Raw genomic sequence first — 17,213 nt, 5'->3', positions numbered from 1 at the left:
TGGCCTATTTCCCCAGCCTGATCTTCAGGGCCCCTAGCAGAGATCAGGGCTCCTTGACCCTGCACATCCCCGGCAGTCCCATGTGGCCCAGCTCCTCACCAGAAGAGCTCGCATCACCGCACCACATGAGGTTATCAGCAATGTAGCCCAGCAGCGTGTCCTCCAAGGTGAACATATCCTGCTGGACCCGTGTGTACTGATGGGCCAGCTCGTTAGTTTTGCTCCATAAGAGGGTCTAAGAAAGAATAAACGCAACCTATTATTGAGACGAATTTAGTAGGTAAAAAATAAATAAATAAATCTACATTTTCATAAATGAAAGAAAACAGAACATTCCAGACTGAATCGCATATAGTGAGGGTGATGATTGTTGAGTGCATCTTTGCTTTGTGTGTGAGAGCGAGCACAACAGCTTGTGTGTGTGTGTGTGTTTGTGTGTTCTAGGTAACAATGTAAAATGAATTTACTGTTCTGGGTTGCAATCGAAAGTCTAAAAGCCACTGATTGAAACCTTATAAATAATGTAAGATCAGTCCTCATCTGGAGGAGGCATTAGGGAGTTCTAATATTACCAAAGGGATCTACAAAAAACTGTTGTCTATGTGCTATTTTCTGAAAGTGCTGTTGGATTCTCAAAGAGCTCCATAATCCCTTCCATTTTCCCCAGATCTCTCCTAACCCCATCAGGGGGAAAAAAAAAAAAAAAACTGGGGTTTTTTTCAAGGTCTCTCCTAAAGGTACAGACAGTCACATTTCTGAATAATATTCTTTTCCATGAATCTATTCATTCTCAATAGGAGGCAGAGGAGGGTGGTATCTGAAAGCATGGGCCTGGAGTCACTCCTTACTGAAGCCCCAGCATCCCACTTATTAGCCATCTGATCTTGGGCAATCAAAGCATCACTAAGCCTCACTTTCCACATCTATAAAATGGTAACAACAATGACTGTATTAAACTCATGGGATCCTGGGGAGATAAATGAGATAATGTGAATAAATTGCTTAGCACAGTGTCTGTCCCACAGTCACTTTTCGACAAATGTCAGCCTGGGTTATTATTTGCCAAGCACCTGCTCCATAGAAGGCATTGTGCTTGGTGCCCAACAGAAGCTCCAAAATAACTCCAGCTTGCTAACAATGGGATGAGAGGCTGTCATTTGTGGATGCATTTAAGGGTTTCACAAAGACAATTTCAAGTATGTGGAATTTTTGCCTTAAGCACTGACTTTAGAAAAGATGCACTCCATGATGGACCTTTTCCAGGATAATCAATATATTGAAACCCAGACCTCTATGGCTCCAAGTCTTGTACTAGTTACATTTCAAAGAGTCACTTTCAAGCCTGCCAAATCTGGGCAGTCACCTAAACTCACTACGCTGCAGTTTTTTCACTGGTGAAATGGGGATGCTGACACCTGACCTGCCTATTCCACAGGATGGCTGTGAAGGCCTAAGAAAATAAGGGTTAGGAGAGTCCTTTGCAAGCAGAAGAGCACTCTGCAAATGCAAATTGACATTGTTATTTATTATTATTATTATTATTGTTGTTGTTGTTGTTGTTGTTGTTGTTGTTGTTGTTGTTATAATCAGATCAGGGGAAAGTTTTGTAATTCTATAAGGTAGGGTTATTTTTGTTTGTTTGAGTGGAGTTTGATATTAGGTTTGTTTTGCCTGATTTTTCCAGTTCTCTTTCTTCTTTCCATGTCCCCATTTCTGTCTCTTTCTTCCCTTCCTCAGATGTCCTAAATCCTGATGATATCATGGTCCCCACAATGGCCCCACAAACTCCATTTCTACTAACCATACCCACATTCTAATGCTCAGATTTTTCCTCTTCCTTCATCCTAATCAAAATTTGGTCCTGTGACCTCTTCCCTCTGACTTTTATCCCCAGTTTTAAAATCTATAACTTGCCCCAGTTACCTTGTTACAAGGTATAGTCTGATTTGCCATCTTCATCAGTGGTTGATAGTCTTCTTCTCTAATGTTGCAAGGATTCTTGGAAATAAATGCATTTCTGAATGCATCCCATATCTTTTGGCAGTCTTTATCTCTGTGAGATAAAACACAGAAAATAAAATAAAACATTGATAATTAGATTTGAAGCATAATTACCAAAAACATCTCAGTTAGGAAGCATCTACTGTGTGTCAGGTAGTCCATACATATTATCTCATCTCATCTCTACGACATTTTTGTGAGAAGGGCCATTACCCTCCCAGCTTCACAGATGAAACAGAAGCTCAGTAAGGTTAAAATGACCTTCCCTAGCTCACACAGATGGCAACGTTCATCTAGAGCCAAGATTCATGTCTGCATCTTTCTGACGTCAGGGTACAGAGTCGGGTCATTAAGGCTCAGTTACATTAGTGTTGAATAAAGTTGAGAAGAACATGTAAAGGCAACTAGTTTTCTACTTCTCACATTACACGCTAAACAAAACAAAACAACAACAACAACAAAAACCACTTAAGAATTCCTATTGCCTTCAGAAAAGTCCAGCTTTCTGGTTGAACTTTCTCTGAATTTTTCCATCTCTTTGCCAACACTGTGCCTCTCTCCTCCCCCATCTGCCTATTCAAATCCTATCCACATTCTATGACCATGCCCTGGAGTGACGAGGAGCTGGGAGACATGATTCTGCTGTTCCCTGTGTGCTATGAGCTTCTCCAGCAGTGAGTGATAAATAAGTTTGAGGTTTTAATTTATGGATGGATTTAAGGGCTTCTTAAGCTCACATTCCTCAGAGAATCCTCTGTTCCTCTAAGGAAGAGCAGATTTGCTCCTTACACTCTGCCTCCAATTCATCCTGTCTCAAAGGAAAGTTAGCTGGGAACAGGACTATTTGCCCAGAATGTGAGTCCTTGAGCCAGGGACCGTCTGATTCATCCCTCTTTCCCCCTAGTTCTAGCTTCAAAATAAAGTTCATAGATTGAGTGGGTGATTGAATGTGATTCCTATGAGATTCAAAACATATGTAAGATTAAAGGATTAAGATTTCACTTCTAGAATGGACTGAGAGGAACTCCGAAATTCTGTATCTTCGTAAAGGCAATGAGAACTCTGGCAAGAACTATCAACCAACTTCTTAAAACTCTAAAAACTAACTAAACTTTGTAACAATATGAAAAGTGTTTATTCAAGAAAACAAAAATGGTTAAATCTTGGTTAGAACAAGAGGCTTGTGGCATTTTACCTAACTTGCCTTAATTCCATCTCCTTCTCCCCAGCTCCACGAAAGCCTTGAAATCCAACAGTTCCATAACCTTGATAGCTGTGAAAAAAAACAGCAGCCTAGCAGCCATTGGCGGGTGGGAAACTGGTTTGGGTCTCCCTAAAAACCCTGTCCACAGAGAACTGTCACTATTTGGCCTGTCTGGAAGCTTCCCTAAAAACCCTGTCCCCAGAGAACTGTCACTATTTGGCCTGTCTGGAAGCTTGCTGAAAATCTTACTTCTCAGGACTTGTCTTTACTTGACATGACTTAGAGTTCACTCTGCATGAACAACTCTATCTATTGAGCATTCATGAAAGCAATCAATGACAATTATATAATAGTGCAGGTGCATGGTGGCCCCACCTGTTGGGACCAAGAAGAGACTTAAAAAAAAAAAAAAAACTTAAAAGAAAAAATTGGGGAATTAAATATTCAGAGGGAATTAAATGAGAGTATGAAAATAAAGTTTTTACAAATAAAGAATATCAGTAAACAGACAGAAATTATTTTTTTAAAAGAATCAAATAGAAATTCTAAAGTTGAAAGCAAAATAACTGAAATGAAAATTCCACTGCAGAGGTTCAACAGCAGGTTTGAACTGGAAGAAGCATCAGCAAACTTGGGATTAAGTATACCAAGATATACATAAAAGGAGTCAGAAAAGAAGACGAGAAAAAAAGGGGGGCAGGAAAAAAATTTTGAAGAAATACTGCCTGAAAACATCTCAGATTTGATGAATATTAACTTACACATTCAAGAAGCTCCACAAACTTCAAGTAGGATAAAGTCAAAGACCCACACCTAAAAACGTCATAGTCAAGGTGTGAAAAGACAAGGACAAAGAGAGAACACTGAACGCAGCAAGAGAAAAGTACCTCCTCAACCGGACAAAAGATCAAGAAGGAAATAGAGTACTTGAATAACACTATCATCCAATTAGACCTAACAGACATATACAAAGCATTCCACCAACCAACAAAAAAATACACATTCTTCTCAAGTGCACAGAAAACATCTCCAAGGATAGACCGTATATTAAGCTATAAAACAAGTCTTAAATTTTAAAAGATTGAAATTTTTTTAAAAAATAGACATTTTATTTTTAGTTTTTTGAAGAACTCCCCTACTATTTTTCCGTAATGGCTATACTAATTGATATTTCCAACAACAGTGCATATTCCCTTTTCTCTTCATCCTCACCAGCATTTGTTATTTTTTTTGTCTTTTTGATAATAGCCATTGTAACTAAAGTAAGATGGTATCTCACTGTGGTTTTGATTTGCATTTCCCTGATGATTAGTGATGTTAAGCATTTTTTCATATATCTGTTGGCCATTTATATGTCTTCTTTTAAGAACTATCTACTTAGGCCATTGCTTATTTTTTAATCAAACAACCTGTATTTTTGCTGTTGAATTGTTTGAGTTCCTTGTATAGTCTGGATATTAATCCCTTGTCAGATTAATAGTTTACAAATATTTTCTCCCACGCACTCTGTTTATTGTTTCCTTTGCTTTTCAGAAGCTTTTAGTTTGGTATAATCCTATCTGTTTATCCAACCACTGGGTATTTATCCAAAGGAAAGAAAATCAGTATACCAAAAAGATATCTGTACCCCATGTTTATTCACAATAGCCAAGATGGCATGGAATCAACCTTAGTGTCCATCAACAGATCAATGGAAGTGGAGAATCAAGACTGTCCCCAGTGTCACTCTGTCTCACAATCAACCAATTTACAACTATTAAAAAGCAAAGACTGCCAAGCTGGGGCCGCTAGAGCTCAGGGGAAGAGGAGAGACCTATGGAGAACATAAAGGTGGGAGAAGCCACAATGAGAGAAAGAAGGGACCTCTCCAACAATTTTGAGCCCCAACCATTTCAAGGCTGGCCCTGATTAGCACATGCAGCAAAAGCTTACAAAAAACACAGCTGTGCCCTTTGTATGAAGTTGCTTGGAGACTGCAAGGGAGAGGAGGGCCTTGGTGGCTCCCAGACCAGCAGACCACTAACAGGGTTCCTGCAGACCTAGATATGAGCGAAAGGCCACAGGCAACTGAAAAGAGGAGCCATTCAGAGGCCAGTGAGTCATCGCAAAGGACTGGTGCATGGCCCACCCCATGAAAAGTGTTTAAGGTGCGGGGGTTGGGGGAGACAGGACTGCCAGGGGGACACTGGGACACAGCATGGACAGCTGATCTGCCATCCAGTCAGCACAGGACCACTCAGTGGAGACTGGTCAGGAATATAGAACTGCAGGGGGTGCAGTTTGCTGAAAAGACACAGGATCAGACCAGAGTTTCCACACATCCCAGGTGTATTAGACCTCACACTAGGGAAATGGAAATCAAAACCATGAGATAACAGTACACAGCCATTTGTTCCAAATTGGAAGCCTTAGCCATGAGAATTCTAGGGGTGACCAACCAATTTAGAATAGGGAAAGTGGAAGAGAGCAGAGCCTGGAATTTTTCAAAAAGCTCTCCCGAATGATTCTAATGGTCAGCTAGGGGTAAGGACAAGTGATCTAATTAAATTTCTGTTTCATGCATGAGGAACACGAAGTTCAAAAAGGAAGACTGATGAGCCCAAGGTCTTAAATGTTAGGTCATCAATCATTCAACAGTATTTTACTGAGTATTCAAACTCAGAGCTACAACTTGCAGGTGGCTCCTGCTTCCCACCACCTCCACTGCTACTTCATTTATTTTTCTTACTTTACTTTCATTGGCTTTCTGCTAGTAAGCCAACATCAGCAATGACTAATCACTGTAGTGATTAAAACAACCACAACAACTAACATTTACCAAGAGCCTTCTTTATGGCCGGCATCTTGCTAAGTGTTTTACAGGCATCTCCTTGGATTCTCATTCACAATAACCTACTATTATTATCTCCATTTTACCTTCAAACTCAGAAGACCACATAACTTACCCAGGACTCCACAGCTAGGTCAACCCAGCCAGAAATTGCATCTAGTACTGTCCAAGTCCAAAGCACACGCTCCTAAACAATCAGACAGCCTCCCATGAGGCCATCCCAAACATGCCTTCCAGTAACAGGGAAAGGCCCCTGAGATGTTTTTAGAGGAAGGAAAGTTTTAATTAAATAGCTCTTTTAGAATCACCTGACTCAGCTATCATGATGGAGCTAAACAGGTACCAGAGACCCAGGCAGGGCTGGTGCAGCTAGTAAACAAATTTGAAGGCAAGTCATAATATCACTTTGAATTATTTGACTATAATTCCTCCATCATAAAACCTTAAAATCTGAGCATCCTCATTGATTTTCTGTCCAGAGTCATTTCCTGCTGGCATTTGCACTCATTGCTCTTACCAATAAGAGTATGCCCAGCCTGCCCTCATGTGGATTTCTGATGATGTGACACCTTTAAGAAAATTCAGTCTTTCCTTCTATGACATTTCCTGCTCTTAAGTGTTTTTGCAAATGAAAGAGGTCATGGAGCCCACTTTTTCTACTTTCAAGATTTGTAATTTTAAGAGAAAGAATGAAAACAGCACCAGCCTAAGCACAACAGAAATGTTTTTTTCATCCCTCCACCCATTCTCTTTTTTTTGAATTTTTAATTGTGGCAAAATACTCAAACCCTAATATTTAATCTTAACCAGCTCTAAGTGTACAATTCAGGGGAATTAAGCACCTTCACATTGTTGTGCAACCAATCTCCAGAACTCTTTATGTTGCAAACCTGAAACTCTAAACCCACTGAACTGAACAGCTCCCCACCCCTCCTCCCCCAGTCCCTGGCAACTACCATTCAACTTTCTATCTCTATGAATTTGACTTCTCTAGGTACCTCATCTAAGTGGAAGCATATAGCATTTGTCTTTCTGTGACTGGCTTATTTCACTTAGCATCAGATCCTCAAGGTTCATCTGTGCTGTAGCATGTGTCAGAATTTCTTTCATTTTCAGGGCTGAATAATATTCCATCCTATGTCTATACTATGCTTTGTTTGTCCATTCATTCTTCAGCAAATGCTTAGGTTGCTTGCTCCACCCATTCTTTCCTTCCACACACACTTGCTGAGATCCTTCTGTGAGTCTTACAACAGGCACAGAGTTATAAAAATATATGTGTGTGTATGTATATAATTTATATTTTATATTTTATATTTATTATATATATATATGATTTCTATCCTTTAGGCACAGAGCCTATCCTTATGGTACAGAGCATAGAAAAGAGAAAAACATTGCATTTAGGGCACTGGCGACTTTCTCATGACACTAAACCTTGACAACACAATAAATAATAGTAGGACATTTTCCACTACAGAGGAAAGAAACAGGATTTAAAAAGACAAAAACACCTTGTTTGACTGTTCATCAGTATCCTCGTGCTGAAAATGATTTTTCTCCATGTGTTCCCCCAGTGTATTCCAATATGTTATCCTGACAGGTAAAATCCGTCTACATTTGTAACCACCGTAGGTTTTTATTTGGCCTCTTTCTGGCTTTGCTTCTTTGGGTGGATTCCAGAGTGATGAGAGATGGATAACCAGCAAGAGGGGGTGGCCCGTCAGGTGCCTCCGCTTAGTGGAGTAGAAAGCACCAGCCTTTGAGCGATGCATTTATACAGAGCGTGGAACAGCTTGGGAAGTGTTTATTTTACATTAAATGAAAAAATAGTCCTAAACTTATAGAAAATAGAAGAATGTGCCCCAAACTGTTAAAGAGGGTTGCCTCTGAGAAGAAAAATGAAGAACTTCTCCACTTTTACCCTGTTATTCTATATTGCAAAAAATGGACTCATCCATGTAACCTAAAAATGGGTGGTTTAAATTTTTTCAAACATTAAAGATGTGATATAATCACAATCAATTTTAAAAACTGGAAAAAAAAAAAAAAACCAAAGTAATCAAACCATGTTTTAAGAATTGTTACTCGTGGGTACTGGGAGTATAAGGGTCGTTTTATGACCTGACCTTTTCTTCTCTGTATTTTCTATTTTTCTATCATAAGCATATGTTACAATGGGAGTCATAACAAAACTTTCATTTCCTTGTTAAGTCACTTGAGCAATTAAACCAAATGTCTGAGAATCTTGGAAGGTGTTAAAAAATGGGAATATATCAAGTCCAAGCCCCCCAGTCACCACCTGTTATTTTGGTGCTATTTTTGTGTTATTTTGGGCTCCTACATTTCTTGGAGAATAAACTTACTAGGGTACTTCAAAAAGTTTATGGAAAAACAATTAAAAGATAGTACAAATCTTTCCGTGAACTTTTTGAAGACCCCCTCACAATGTTGGCACCCCAAACCCATGTCCTGAGGTCTAATGATGGAAATATGGGGTGGAGTGGGGGGCTAGGGCTGCAGACCCTTTTCACCCAATGGAGCTTCCTCTCCACTTTAAAGACTTCCCTGCATCCTTAAGCAAGAGATTGGATTGTCAAATCACACGAATCACAGGCCATACTCAGAATCAAATTTTACAAATAATGTCAAGGAGACAGGGACTGGAGAGGCTCAGACAAAGCAAGGAAAGCATGGCCCATCCTGCAAAGCCCCTGCGACCTGCCTGCCTTCCTGCAAGGGACACATGCTTTCTGGCCCAGAATAAGTCACTTAGTGAGGGTTTGAGGGTTCCTCATCCAGCCAGAGGATTTAAGTGGTGAAGCATCTTGGTATTATATAACAGAGAGCTCTACAGTTTACATGATTTTCCAGAGAGTCATGCCTCACAAATTCTGGAATTTATTTTCTAGAAGTAATCCTTTAATTAAGGACATCCTGCTAATGGCATTCAAAAGATGAGTTTCTTCATTCTAGCAAATACCATCAATCTACGTATCTACCCAGAGGTCCAGTTGACGAGGACATCAGCGCAGCTCACCTGCCTTCCTTTCTTTCCCTCAGGAGCACCCCTCTCTCTAAATTGAGTAAAGTGATCACAGGCCTGCTTTGGCTCCTTCCTCTCTGGGACCTAAAGTGCGCAAGGTTGTACGTGGAGGTGTTGGTAAAGAAAAAAAAGAAGCCCTGCCTCTGCCATTTGGGAGCTGGCCTGACACAGTTTTCCACTTTCCTCCTTAAATGGTGATCTGGAGGCTCGATGCAAGGAGGGTCACAAATGACAAGATTCAAGGTCAATGGTAAGTCCTCCTCTTTCTTACCACTCTGCTTCTGACAACAGATCCCAGGTCCCCCACTCACTCGATCCCCCTATGACTCATCCCTCGAGCTCACCCCTTACCCCATCTCCCTACCTCTGACCTACTCAAGGCAGGTTGACTGCAGGTGCCCAGAGGTAAGAGAAAGCACTAGAGGGAGGGAGGGAAAGTCACGATTACTGCAGAGTGCTCCTGCCTGCCAGACACTGTGCTAAGTGCTAACTCACACTTGCACTTGACTCTCACACTAGCCCCACGGGGAGGGTACTATCCTTATCCCTGATTGGAGATAAAGAGACTGAAGCTCAGAGAAGCTTAGTACCTTGCCTAAGGTCACACAGTGAGGGTGTGGCAGATCTGCCTGATATTTCACACTTTGTTCTTTCTGCTAAACAGTGCTGCCTCCCACAGGAAATTTAAAATCATGGACCTACCCCTGGAACAGAGTTTGTTCTGACAGAAAAAACAAAACAAAACAAAACAAAAAACCCTAATACCCAGAGAGGAATTGTGGGATAGTCGTTTCCCTAAGAAATAAGAACCTAAGGCCCAGAGAGGGATTTTCGTTTCCCCAGATCGCATGAGAGGTTCAAGACCAGAACAGGGCAGTGTTATTCCCAGGGGCTGGGATGTAAGAGGGGTGGAGGCAGAAAGGGTTAAAGTCTTATGCTAAGGTAAAAAAAAAAAAAAAAAACAGAGATACTGGGTGGTTAAATTCAGTTTATATGTTGCCAGCCTACTTTTGGCATCATAACCCTGTGCTGTCACACCACTCTCTGAACTTACACCCTTCCCACAAATAACAACTATATTTCAAAGTGCCCATCGATAAAGCAACATCACCTTCATAATGTGTTGCTCCCAGGAAAAGCTCTCACACTCTAAATCCTCTTCCCTAAGAGCACTTTAATTAGAAGAGTAATTACACTCAATCTATGAATTTTCCATCTGTCAAGTCCTGCAGAGCAGGCTGTCCCTTCTCCAAAAACAAGCAGGTAAACTCAACTATTCTCAAATCTGAGGCTACTGGAGCCTGTATTTAAGGTAAAGACTGCCACCTTGTGGGAGAAGTGAGTACTCGATGCAATTCACTGAGGCAATTAGGATTTTCTAAGTAAGGTGTCAGGGAAGGAGGTAGCATTGTTCAGCATTGGATAAGGAGGGCAGTAGATGGCATCTGAGTAAAGAATTGTAGGAAGCAAGGGACTTAGCCATACAAAAGAACATCCAAGGGAACAGCATTCTGGGCAGGTGGAACCAGCATTACAAAGGCCTTAATGCCTTACATGTTCAAGAAACAGCAAAGACGTCAGTGTGGCTGGAGGAGAATAAGCAAGAAGTCGATAGAAATGAGATAGAAAAGGTAAAGGTGTCAGAACAAGCAGCTCTTCGTAGGTCATCATAAGGAACTGGCTTCTACTTGTAGTGAAGTGAGGAGCCATAGACAATTTTGAACACAAGAAGTACATGACATTACTTAAATTTCAAAGGATTTCTCTGGCTGCTTTGTCGAGTGCACTTTAAAAGAGGAAAAAGGCAGAGGTAGGTAGGACAGTAATCTGGGCAAATGCAGACAATGATTTGGACCAGGGTGGTAGCAGCAGAGATGGTGAGAAGTGATAGATCCTGGATTCACTGTGAATTTCCTAATGGATTGGATATGGTGTGTTAAAGAAAACAAGGAGTCAATGATAACTCCAAGGTGTGGAGCTTGGGACAGTGGAAGAAGGAGTTGCCATCAGCTGGGATGGAGAAGGCTTTGGGTGGAAGTATAGCATTGGTCAGGAGTTCAGTTTGGGACATATTAAGCTTAAAACGTCTGTGAGACATCCAAGTGAAACTGTGGAATAAACAGATGGGTGTACGTGCCTGAAGTTCAGGAGAAAGCAAGCCATGAGACTATATGAGATCAGTGTCAAGACGAACAAGAGAAGATGATCAAAACTGAGCCCTGAGGCACTCCAACATTAAGAGGTTGGGAGAAAAAAACAGAAAGACTATAAAGGAACAACCAGGAATTTGGACAAGATGTAGAAGAATGGGTTGTGTGGGAACGTAAGTGAAAAAAGTATATTAGGCAGGAGGAAAGCAAACTGTGTCAAAGGCTGCTAATTGGTCAAGGAAGATAAGGACTAAGAATAGATCATTTGAATTATTAGTTAAGAAGTCATGTCAAGAGTTGTTTTAATCTCCAAGTGCAATGAAGGAGGGTGCCTGTCTTTTTTGTTACTGATTCCTACTTTTCTTTCATCTGCATTAAATAATGAATTTTGTGAATTTATTTTGGAGAAGATCTTGGGAAACACTGCCTGTATTTAAACATATTATAAATTTATCTCTAAGAAAGCAATAGCCCTGACTTTATCCTTCCATACCTTCTCTTTTCATCCCCCATTTCAAGACTAAGCATGTATTCTCCTAGATTATTAAGCAAGTTAGTTCCTTACTAATCATCTATTTGAATAAAAAAATTCCTGAAACTGTAAAGCAAAATGAATTAGCAAAAGAAATTTTATGTTGAGGTTTGAATCATTCTAACCCCTTACTTTAAATTCTTGTACTCAGTAAAACCTATTTTATCATTTTTCTCATTATTAAAATTTCTAAATGTTATAAATATGAACTTATAAAATATATTTATATTAATAAAATACAATTTTATTTTATATTTCTGTTCTTTTGGTCAATAAATACAGAATATTTATTACATGCCAGGCAGAGTATTAGGTACTCTAAGGGTATAGCAGTTAACAAAATGCAGTCTCTACCTTCCAAAGCTTTTAGTCTATGTGGGGCTGGCTGGTTCATTCAGATGCTTAGAGAGTGGTGCTTGTAACACCAAGGTCCAGGGTTCAATCCCTGTGTTAGCCAGCCACCAAATAAATGAAAACAAACAAAACACAAAGTTTTTAGTCCATAGGGAATTACAGGTATTAAATAGGAGATTACAAGAAAGTGAATGGGTGGTTGCTAAGGGAACATATCACATTGAGATCTGCTCTAGTGTAAGGTTGGATTATTTTGGAACTATGTGTAAGGAAAAAAATGTAAATACCTGTACCTTGATGACCCTGAGGTCCCTGGCTATCTCTGACCTCAAACTGTACCACTCTCCCCATCACCACTGTGTACCAAAACCATCCTTCTTTCCATTTCCCAAACTATCAGTTTGTTTCTGTCTAAAGCTTTAGGATACAAGATCAAAATTCAAAACTTAAAACTCTCACAGCAGCAACAAACAATTAGAAAATAAAATTAAATTAAAACTGTACGTATGTATCCCCTATACATATATCCATATATACATCTTTTTATATATACACTATATATGAGGGTACTTCAAAAAGTTCATGGAAGGATTTGTACTATGTTTCAATTCTATTTTTCCATGAACTTTTTGAAGTACTCTCATATATGTACTGCTTATATATCCTACTTAGGTCTACTAGCAATAAAACTATAGGAATGCACCAATAGGAAATATGGAGCCATAAATCTAACAAATACATGAGACCCGTACTCTGAAAACACAACATTGCTGAGAAAAAATTTAAAACACCTAGAGACAGAGAGCTATACCCTGTTAATGGTTTGGAAGGTTCAATGTGAAGATGGTAAATATCACCCAAGTGTATCTATAGATTTTATAAATTTCAAATAAAAATGTTTACATGATCTGTTAAAAATATTGACAAGCTGGTCCTAAAATTTATGTGAAAATACAAATAACCTAGCCAAAGAAATTTAAAGGAAAAAAGCTGGAAGAGTTACACTATTTGACTTCAACATTTACTGAAGAGATTCAGTGATCTAGACAATGTGTTAATAGTGAAAGAATACATATAGATCAAGGGAACAGAATAGAGAGTTCAAAAAGCAGCCACACATATGTGATATTCAGCAAAGTGTCAAAAAAATTCAATGGGGAAAGGAAAGTCCCTTCAGTAAATGATACTAGAACAAACAGTTTCATACGTGACAGAAAAAAATGAAATTGAACCTTACTTTACACCATACATGAATAATTAACTAGAAATAGGTCAATGACCTAAAGCACAAGCCATATAAGAAAGAAATTAGACCTTATCAAGATGAAAATAACTTTGTTCTTTAAGTCTCCTTTCTAAAATAAAAAGCCAAGTCACAAAATGAAAGAATATGTTTTTAGTACACATCTGCAAAGAACTTGTATTTAGAACATATAAACTTCCTACAAGTCAATAATAAAAAATGAAAGATTAATTTTTAAAATGGGCAAAAGATTTCAATACATATTTCAATAAGCCTATGAGACAATGTTCAACATAATTAGTCATTAAAAAAATACAAATTAAAACCACCATAAAATATCAATATAAACTGCTTAGAATGTCTAAAATTTAAAAGTCTAGGGGCTGGCCGGTTCGCTCAGTTGTTTACAGTGCAGTGTTACAACACCAAGGTCAAGGATTCAGATGCCCATACTGGCCAACCACCAAATAAAGAAATAAAGAAATAATAAATAAAAGTCTGACAATACCAAGTGTTAGCAAGATTGTGGAACAACTAGAATATGCTTACACTGATGCTATTCGTGTGAACTCTATCAGTTTGGTCATTTCTCAAAAAGTTAAACACTTACCTACCATTCTGCTATTCCACTTCTGGATATTTACTCAAAAGAAATGAAACCATATGTATCAGTTTAACAAAATACCTGAAGCCAAGTAATTTGAAAAGAAACGATATTTATTGCCTACAGTTTCAGAGTCCAGGGAACACATCTGGTGAAGGCTTTCTTTGGTGGCTTCTGTACAGCAACACATGGTGTCACACAGTGAGAATGGTGAAGCAGAAAGAGAGCTCACCACTCTTTCTCCATTCATAAGCCCTAAGATTCATGCCCGTGACCACCATTAAACCATGAACTTATTAATGCACTTATTAGGACATGGTCCCCACAATCTGTTCACCTCTTCAAGGCTCCACCTTTCAACCACCACAATAGGATTTCCCACCATCTCAACACTGTCACAGTGGGGACCAAGCCTCAATGAGTTTGGGGGGACATCCAATCCACAGCACCATATGTCCATACAATAACTTATACTCTAATGTCCATAGCACCTTTATTCATCATATCCAAAAAGTGAATACAAGCCACACGTCCATCAACAGGTACATGGGTAAACAAATTGTGCTATATACACACACTAGACTTAACAATAAAAAGGGACAACCTAGTAATACATACAACAACATGGATGAATATTAAAGACATCATGGTGAAGCCATGAAAGAACCCAGGCAAAAAGGAGTGCATAGCATGTGATTCCATTTATATGAATTTCTGAAAAACATCAACTAATCTCCAGTAACAGAAAGTAGAGAGCCTACTGGGTATCAGAACATTAGTAATTTAAACAATGTGGCAGTGGCACAGGGATAAAGAGATTACAAAACAAATTAGAGCACCCAGAAGCAAATCAATACATAGAGAAACCTTATATGCAACCGAGGTGGCATTAGCAAGCCCTTGGTAAAGGATGGATTGTTTGATAAATAGAACTCACATAACTGACTATCCATCTGGGGATACATAAGCACAACCATTAAAGGAAATGATTACACTTAAATCTTCAATAACACAAGAGACACCATAAATAAAGTCAAGAGTCAAGCCACAGATTAGGAGAATATATTTGAAACCACATAACTGACAAAAGATTAGAATCCTGAATGTGTAAAGAAAGGAGACAATTCAAGAAAAAAAAAAAAAACAGACAAAAGACAAAAATTAGCATTTCACAGAAGAAACCAGAATGACCAATAAACACATAAAAAGATGACCTATTGTGTTAGTGGTCAGGGCAATAAAAATTAAAACCACAAAAGACGGTAAGGATGGATAGCAGCAAAGATGTTCACACTGCTTTTGCAAAAGTTAATTGATATAATAGATTTAGAGACCATTTTGGTCATGTGTAAAGTGGCAAATGGTAGGATTCCTACCCAAATATATTTCCCTCACCTTCTTCCCTATTGGCAAAACTTGTCTCCTAACATGATTCAAAATATCAAGCACTTATCAAGCCTCCTTCACAGGCTGGAGTAGCCATGTGGCCCCATTCTGGTCAGTGAAGTTTAAGGGGAAACCCAGAGACAATTGAGGGAGAGCTGCTGGGAAAGATGTTATTTACTGATGAAATGAGGGCACTCTTGCCCATCCTCTGCTCCTTGATACAGCTATCACTATAAAAGGACATAATGCATAATGCCCAGAACTTCAACAGCTACCTTGTGACAAGAATCCTAGGATGAAAGCCACCCCAGGGAGATGGAAGGGTGGAAGGAAAGAGCCCGGGCCATCACAGGGTTGCTGAACCAGTGCTACGACTGCTCCACTTCTGGATGTCTTGATATGTGTGTGAAAAATCTTTTCTTTTAAACTTCCTTCTGTCGGGTGTTCTGTTACTTGCAGCCCAAAGCATCTTAATTGGTATATGCAGTGTTATGGATTGAACTGCGTCCCCTCCCCAAAGATGCTGAAGTCCTAACCCCCACTATCTCAGAATGTGGCCCTCTTTGGAAATACAGTCTTTGCAGATGATCAAGTTAAGATCAGGTCATTAGGGTGGGCCGTAATCCAATATGACTGGATCTTTATTTTTAAAAAAGGATATTTGGACACACAGACATGTACAGAGGGAAGACAATATAAAGGCACAGGGAGAATATCATTAACAATGCAAGGAATGCCTGAGGCTACTAGAAGCTTGTAAAGGGGCATGGAACAGACTCTTCCTCACAGTCCTCAGAAAGAGTCAGGACTTCTGACACCTTGATTTCAGACTTCTGGCTTTCAAAACTTTGAAACAATACATTTCTATTCCTTAAGCCACCCACTGCATGGTACTTTTTATGGCATCCCTGGCAGAATATACTTGTACACCCAGTAAAGGTGAAATGGTGAGCTCCAAGGCAGTAATTCTACCTCTAGTTAAACAGCCTTGGAAAAAAGCATATGCGCAAGTAGACATGCATGTTTTAGCACCGTTCATGCCAGCAAAAACTGAGGATAATGTAATAGATTAATTAATAAATAGATAATAATGAATAAATATGTGGTACAGTCATTCAGTAGGATACTATATGACACTTAAAATTAATGAACTAAATCTCATATAATGGCATGGATAAATCCCAAAAATGTAAGTAATGTTATTAAAATTACCAAAATATATTGTTAACTGGAAAAAGCAAAGTTTATTCTACTGGGTAAAAACACATAATACATGCAAATAAAAATTAAACTGAGATAACGTACTCCTTTATCAGACTGGCAAAAATCAGAAAGTCTGAAGACACTCTGAGTAGTGACAGTACAGGGCAATAGGAATTCCCATCGCCTCAAGAAGAGAATTGCCTTGTGAAGGGAATGTCACATTTTTTTTTTCAAAATTAAGAATGGTATATGCTTTAATTTAGCAACTCCACTTCTAGGATTACACATACACGCACATACATAGACAAACAGAACAATTTTATTGCCGCATTGTTTGTAACATATTGCAAAAGGCTTAAAACAATCTAAATTTACAAGTCTGGAGTATTATAATAAATGCATAAAATGGATTCTATGCCATTGTTAGAATGAGACAGAGGTATGCTGATAATCAAGATACATTCTTAAGTGAAAAGGAAGTGAGACATGGAAGAGAAAATATGTGTGGAAAAAGTATATGTCTATGTGATTGTATATGCAGAGAATATTTCTAGAAAGATACAAGAGAAGCAAATAGCAGTATTTGCCTCTGACAAGGGAGAAGAGGAAATGGGGGAGAGGGGCATTTTATTTTATCTATAACATGTTATTTCTTTAAAA

General features: G+C 38.9%; 1 protein-coding gene across 1 annotated transcript in view; it reads right to left on the bottom strand.

Annotated features, from left to right (window-relative positions):
• CD38 (CD38 molecule) overlaps positions 1-17,213 on the bottom strand; it is a 49,789-nt gene that overhangs the window by 21,406 nt on the left and 11,170 nt on the right. Inside the window, exons 2-3 of the mRNA XM_063107421.1 lie at positions 1,924-2,053; positions 100-235 (exon numbers count right to left, since the gene is read on the bottom strand). Of these exons, the coding sequence (XP_062963491.1) occupies positions 100-235; positions 1,924-2,053 (266 nt within the window). The remainder of the gene's footprint in view (positions 1-99; positions 236-1,923; positions 2,054-17,213) is intronic.

Source organism: Cynocephalus volans, chromosome 9 (genome assembly GCF_027409185.1).
Source record: "Cynocephalus volans isolate mCynVol1 chromosome 9, mCynVol1.pri, whole genome shotgun sequence".
Taxonomy (NCBI): Eukaryota; Metazoa; Chordata; class Mammalia; order Dermoptera; family Cynocephalidae; genus Cynocephalus; species Cynocephalus volans.
The sequence above is the reverse complement of the archived record's forward strand: the minus strand, read 5'-3'. Positions and strand labels throughout refer to the sequence as shown.